The sequence below is a fragment of the Haematobia irritans genome, chromosome 3 (assembly GCF_050003625.1).
Source record: "Haematobia irritans isolate KBUSLIRL chromosome 3, ASM5000362v1, whole genome shotgun sequence".
Taxonomy (NCBI): Eukaryota; Metazoa; Arthropoda; class Insecta; order Diptera; family Muscidae; genus Haematobia; species Haematobia irritans.
In genome coordinates, this window is record NC_134399.1 from 113,286,652 (window position 1) to 113,293,587 (window position 6,936).

Here is a 6,936-nt window from a genome sequence, read left to right on the forward strand (position 1 = left end):
AACTTCTTTTGCCCATATCTCCTTAAATATGCGTCCTTGAGCGAAAAGGACTTTAATTCGTGACCACCCCCAAAAAATTGAAAAATCCACCTGAACAAATGCGGTATTCTACAAGTGGACTGTATCGTTTTAATAGTGTATCTCCGCAAAAGTTTATCAGTTAGAAAATATGCAAATAAATAAGAAAAGTAATGGAGGTTTCAGTTTGAGGTAGGTTTATTTACAGTGTTTGGCTTCTTACCACTTCAGATGTTCAAGCACAAGTAAGTCTAATATGGTTCGCGCGCAGGCGTTATGATTAATTGAGTGAAAATTCATTTATCTTTTAGAGCAACAATTTTAAAAATGGAGAAATTCTATCTATTTGAGAAGAGGCAGTTATCGATAAATTCATGTATAAATAGTTGCCATATATATGTATCTTAATTTTGAAGATATTCGAATAATTCAATACGATTATTAATACTACAATTCATTATATTATATTGTTACTTCAGGTAAATGCAATTCAATTCAATAACAAGTTGAAAAAATTAATGATTTTGTTGAAACGAATTTCAACATTCAGCCCCCCTTGCAGCGTTGCAACTTAATAACTGTAAGCACCGGATATAACCCATCCAAAAATTGAGCTTTGAGCTATAGGCATAGAGGAGGATGATTGTATTAGGCCCGCCAGTAGGATCTTAGAAATTTGATCATTTCCAATTACCACTTCAATATCAATCGGGTTATAAAAATGGGGGTCGGCTAAGTCCGCAATATGATTATAAACTGATTGCAGTTGCTTATCTTCCGTGGTCTCTGGTGTTGCTACCTCAAATCGGCGTTGAACCGCTCCTGTGATCTGAATCTTCATCGCTGGATCATAGTAGGACTGCATGCTGAGTGTGCAGAATTCTTCGCCATTTTTTCGAGTTGTTGACAGATGATGACGTTGTACCATAGACCTCAGGATATAAGTTCGGAGGCTAGCTGAATTCAGCATCAATCTTACCTTGGCAGGACCACCAGGGGTAAGGAGACGTGCCAGTGCAGTGGGAAGAAAAACGTGAATTTTTCTTTTACGGCTTAGTCGTTCGTGAACCAATGGTGGGGCACGCTTTGATTGGTTGCCATTTGACGACAACCTGGTTGAATTATGGCGATTGACATCCTGGCGTTGGCGCTGAGTGCTATGAGAAGACTTGGAAGCGTGTCTTTGATGAGTACGGCGAGGCTTGTTGTGGTCGACATGTAACAGTGTGTGGTGATTGTTGTTACACACCATGCATGTTTTGCGTGATGTACACCAATCACGGGTATGGGAAGAGCACAGGCATTTAAAACAAAACCGCTTCTCCTTCACTTCTTGCCTTCGTTTTGTGACATCCATATTGAAAAAAGCTTGACAGTTTTTTAATGTATGCCTTTTGTGGCAGATGCGGCATTTTGGAAGGGCAGATATTGAGCTGTAAACGTAAATTTATTAAATTGTGAACGGTGGGCAAATGTAACTCCTAAGCGTTTGGAAGTATACAAAGTTTTACTAATGGGCGAATCAGTGTTCCGTTTTGTGTTCGAATTTCAGCAACACGAACATTACAATCACTACCTCTAAAAACGTTGGTAACCCTGCCAAGGCACCATTCGTTAGGCGGAAGGTTATCTTCCTTTACTATTACAAAATCATCGACCTTTAAATTCTGTTGAGTAGATTTCCATTTGTGTCGTTTCTGTAATTCACAAATGTACTCTGTTTTCCACCTTTTCGCAAATTGTATTTGTAATGTTTTTAATCGTTTCCAGCGATTTATAAGTGTTAGGTTGTCGGAATATTCTTCCGGAACTGCAATAAGAGCAGCTCCTCTCAATAAATGACCAGGAGTAAGTGGAATCAATTCCGTGGGATCCTCGCTAATGGGTGAAAGGGGCCGTGAATTCAAAATACTTTCTATTCGAATCAGTAAAGTGGAAAATTCCTCAAAAGTGAATTTAATATTGGAAGCAACTTTACGTAAATGAGTTTTCATGCTTTTCACAGCCGCCTCCCACAATCCTCCCATATGTGGGGCGTGGGGCGGAATGAAATGCCATGAAAATCCATGAGTACTATATTTTTCAGCAACAGATTTCTGAACATTCTTCAAAAAAGTTCTATATTCAGCCAATAATGTCCTACTTGCACCAACAAAATTCGTGCCGTTATCAGAATAAATTTTGTTAGGGAATCCTCGCCTTCCAACAAACCTAATAAAAGTCGACAAAAAAGCTTCACTGGTTAATTCCGAACAAACCTCCAAGTGAACAGCACGAGTTGACATGCATACAAAAATTGCAGCGTAACCCTTGTGCAGTTTTGCGTTCCGCAGTCTAGATGTTTTCAAATCAAACGGACCCGCAAAGTCCACTCCAGTATACGTAAATGGCAAGGAAAAAGTACATCTTTCAGTTGGCAAAGACGACATTATCTGAGTTCGAATACGATGTTTATAAATTGCACATGTGCGACAGTTCCTTATACAGTGTCGTATTGAACTTTTTAAGCGAACTACATAGAATTCTTGGCGGATTGCACGCAACATTACTTGGTATTCAGAGTGGAGCAACATTTTATGAGTAAAATCAATAAACAGCTTGCAGAAACGTGATTTCTCAGGCAGTATTATTGGATGTCGCTCGTTGTAGCTAAGATCGGCGTTCGCCAAACGACCATTTATTCGTAGCAGTTTGTATTCATCAAGTTTCGGGTTTAACGTTAGTAGTTTGCTTTTTGAGCTAATGGGCAAGTTGTTCTCAAGCGCTTGATATTCTGGTGCGTAATAATTCTTTTGGGCTATACGTATTAAGTTAAATTTGACAGTCATTATTTCATCCTTAGTAATAAAATCATTCTGCATATTCACCAAAGTTTGATTCCTACATTTTCTTACGAATCGATATATGTAGCATAGTACTCGTAGGGCTCGACTAAAGGAAGAAAACCGATCTAATATATCCTCAGGTTGACTATCAGTTTGGAAAGTGGATACTCTTCGCTCCAGATCAGGTTCTTTAAATGTTACAGATTTTGGCCAAAATTCAATAGGTTTTGAAAGCCATTTCGGCCCGTGCCACCATAGCCAGTTACTACTAAGTTCCGATGCAGTACACCCACGAGTGCCAATATCGGCGGGATTATCTGACGTTGGAACATGTCTCCAAGTGGCATTGCCGACGTTTTCCAATATTTCAGAAACCTTATTTGCCACAAAAGTTTTCCAGTGGTATGGTGGCTTATCTAGCCAAGCCAACGTAATCGTTGAATCAGACCATAAATATACATCAGCTACTGAGAACGGTAAGTTCTGAGAAACAGATCTCAACAGTTTGGACAAGAGTGCAGCGCTACATAATTCCAGTCTCGGCAAACTTAAAGTTTTCAAAGGTGCTACTTTACTTTTGGATGCAAGCAAGTGTGAAATTCCAGGTTCTTCCGAGGGGTATGTACAGACATAAATACAGGCACAGTATGCTTTCTCTGATGCATCACAGAAGCCGTGAATTTGCATCCGAGTTTGTGGAGAGTAGTGAAGCCAACGAGGAATTTTAATGAGTTCAATATCAGGCAAATTTGTAACAAAGTATTCCCACTTCTCAAGTGAATGTGGCTTGACTTCTTCGTCCCAATCAGTCCCGTCAATCCACAGTTGTTGCAAAAGAATTTTTGCTACAATTATAATTGGAGCCAACCAACCAGCGGGATCAAATATCTTGGCTACTATCGAAAGTATTTTCCTTTTAGTCAAAGGAGGAGACGGCATAGTAATAACTGAAACTTTATAATGGAAACAATCATTCATTGCATTCCATCGAATGCCTAACGTTTTTGTTTCACTCGTATCCTCCAATTTCAAGAAGTCTTCGTTTAGAAGATCCTCGGGGGGCATATTTTTTAAAATCTCAGGATGATTTGCGGTAAGTTTTTTAAGAGGAAAACCCGCAGAGTCTAGTAAATCCACAAGTTGAATTAAATAATATTTGGTTTCAGCAAGAGAATGTCCTCCAGAGAGAACATCATCAACATATATTTGATCTCGAAGAATTGACGATGCAGTGGGATGAGTGTGTTTTGCATCTTCACTCAGTTGTATAAGGGTGCGAATGGCTAAATATGGAGCACAGTTTACTCCAAAAGTCACAGTTTTCAATGCATAATCAAGGATACTTTCAGATTGAGAATTTCGAAACAGAATTCGCTGAAATTGTTGATCATTTTCATGTACATGAATTTGACGATACATTTTCTGTATGTCGCCATTAAACACATACTTAAAGAACCGCCAACGCAAAATAACATTTGTTAAATCATTTTGTAGTATCGGTCCAGTGTGCAGAATATCATTTAAAGAAAATCCAGTAGTAGTTTTCTTTGAAGCGTTAAATACCACTCTGACTTTTGTTGTAGTCCGCTCAGGTTTGACAACTGCATGATGTGGTAAGTAAAAAGAACAGTAACGAGAATTTTCACAGATTTCATATGACTTAGTAGGCTCCATATGATTCAGTTCCAAATATTCCTGTAAAGCGTTCGAGTACTCAGTCATAAGCTCAGGTGTTTTCTGTAATTGTTTCTCTAAGTTTAAGTACTGAGCCATAGCAGCTCGTCTCGAAGATCCGAGAAATACTTCGGGAGGTAGATCTTGACGAAATGGCAATCTTACTTGGTATCTCCCATTTGGTAAGCGGCAAGTTGTCTCACGGTAAAAGTTTTCACACCAAATATCAGAATCAGAAAGAGTTTTCGACTTAGGTATTTCTTCCAATTCCCAAAATTTCTTTACATCTTCATTAAGGGTATCATTTGATGTAACCCATGATGCAAAAGTTGTAACAGTTCGACGTTTCGGGGGCCCACTTATAAGCCAACCAAATTCAGAATTTTGAGCGAGAAGACTTCCTGCTACATTCTTTTCCAAACCAGCTTTAATGATAGATGGCAGAACATCGCTACCCAACAACATATCAATGGGCCCAGGTTTGAAAAAATTTGGATCTGCTAAGTCAAGTTGTTTTAATTCGGACCAATCAGAGATATGAGTTTGTGCATATGGCATCAAATTCTTCAAGTTCGAAACGACTAAAGCCGAAGTGTGTAGCCTAAAATCTGATTTGCGAGACTTTAAGGTTATATTGCACACTTTAGAGGAATTTTCTAAAATCGTTCCTCCTAGACCAGATATCCTCGTGAAAGATCTCTTAGTCGGAATTGAGAAACGGTTAATCATTCTGCTGGAAATAAATGATTCCTGCGAGCCCTGGTCTATAAAAACTCGAATAGTAAAATTTGTTCCCAAATGTTCCAGATCAACCAAAGCAGTGGGCAAAACAGTTCCTTCCCCAGAGTTGGCAAAGTTTAATTGCACATCAGTAATGGGCACGGTGTAAGCAGCGGCTGAAGTAGTCGGTTGATCGTTAACTACCGCATCAGTATGGAAAGTATTAACATTTTGCGCCAGACTGCGCTGTGTTCCATCTCGTCTTCCAGCATGATTATTTTCAGGGTGCAAAAGAGAGTGATGTTTTTGCTGACATTTTTGGCACACATTATCACTTTGGCAGTTTTGAGTAGTATGGCCATGGGATAGACAGTTTTCACATATCTTATTATCAACAACGAATTTCTTCTTTTGAGCAAATGGCCACGATTTAAATTTAAAACATGCTCGCAGAGCATGATTTTGGTTGCAAGCTTTACAGGGTCTGAAGTTAGTATCCGTCTTAGTGTGGTAGGTTTGGGTTTTGTTTTGTGCAGTTGTTGAATTTGAGGGTTTTCTCATATCGGAGATTGATTCCAACATATGAAGACGTTTGGATATAAATACATCCAATTGTTCCCATGACGGTATCTGTTTATGATCAGTTAACGAGTTTTCCCAAGCAGTTAGTGTTTCATCGGGTAGTCTGGATGAAACCCAGAACACTAAAATAGGATCCCATGACACAACAGATATGTTATAAGTTTTCAAGACCGAGAGACAATTATTTATCGTATACTGAAGATTTCGCAAAGATTTTCCCTTCTCCGAAGTAACGCGTTCAGTTTCAAAAATTTTCCTCAGCTGATGATTAATCAAAATACGTTTGTTCTCGTAACGTTGCTTCAGTGCATCCCATGCCAGACTGAAATTGTCATCTGTTAAAGCAAATTGTTTTACAATTTGGTGTGCTTCCCCACGAGTTTTTGCCCTCAAGTGAAAAAGTTTCTGCGCAGGTGACAACCTTGGATGCTTAATATAAATGGCAGAGAACATATCTCTGAAACTTGGCCATTTGTCGTATCCTCCACTGAATATCTCAGTATCGCAGGGAGGTACTTTCAGTGAGAATCCATTTTCATCCGAAGTCCTGATCTCAGTTCTCTCAGCCGACCGTGACGAGTTATCCATCTTCCTTTTCTCGATTTCTATCAAATCCAAGATTGACGTTTTACACGATTTGTACGATCTACATGATTCGTTAAACTTGGAATGAATAGATTCTTTCTCAGCTTTAGAATGTGTCTCCACAGTGGTCATTTCAGTCTCATACACCTGAGTTAATGTATGCCATCGACGTTCCAGATCATCCAAATCAACTTTCAAACTGGATAGCGAATGTTCTGACACATCGATTGCCGAAAAATTAGCGCAATATGTGACCAACTGATCAGAAAAGAATATGAACTTTTGCGAAGACATTTTCTCTTAAATAGAGTATAAGTCTCACAGAATATTGCAAAAGTGTCACAAGTAAATCAACAGAGTTTAAGTAATTGAACCACGAGATACTCAATACCCCTGAGAATAATATCGTAAACTTCAACAGCGTAAATGCTTTTCAACAACTATGTTGAATTTGTATGTGTTACTCAGTCACCACGAAGAAAATCGATATATTGAGCAATAAGAGAAGTTTGTATCTCGTACGGAAGAGCCC

The 6,936-nt window shown here is 38.8% G+C and overlaps 1 protein-coding gene across 1 annotated transcript; it reads right to left on the reverse strand.

Moving 5' to 3' along the window:
• Positions 1-1,398: 1,398 nt before the first annotated feature.
• Positions 1,399-6,698, reverse strand: LOC142231149 (uncharacterized). The gene is made up of 2 exons (XM_075301768.1): positions 1,520-6,698; positions 1,399-1,451 (listed from the first exon to the last, which is right to left on the reverse strand). The coding sequence occupies exons 1-2, from the start codon at positions 6,696-6,698 to the stop codon at positions 1,399-1,401; spliced, it is 5,232 nt and encodes a 1,743-aa protein (XP_075157883.1).
• Between the last annotated feature and the right edge of the window lie 238 nt (positions 6,699-6,936).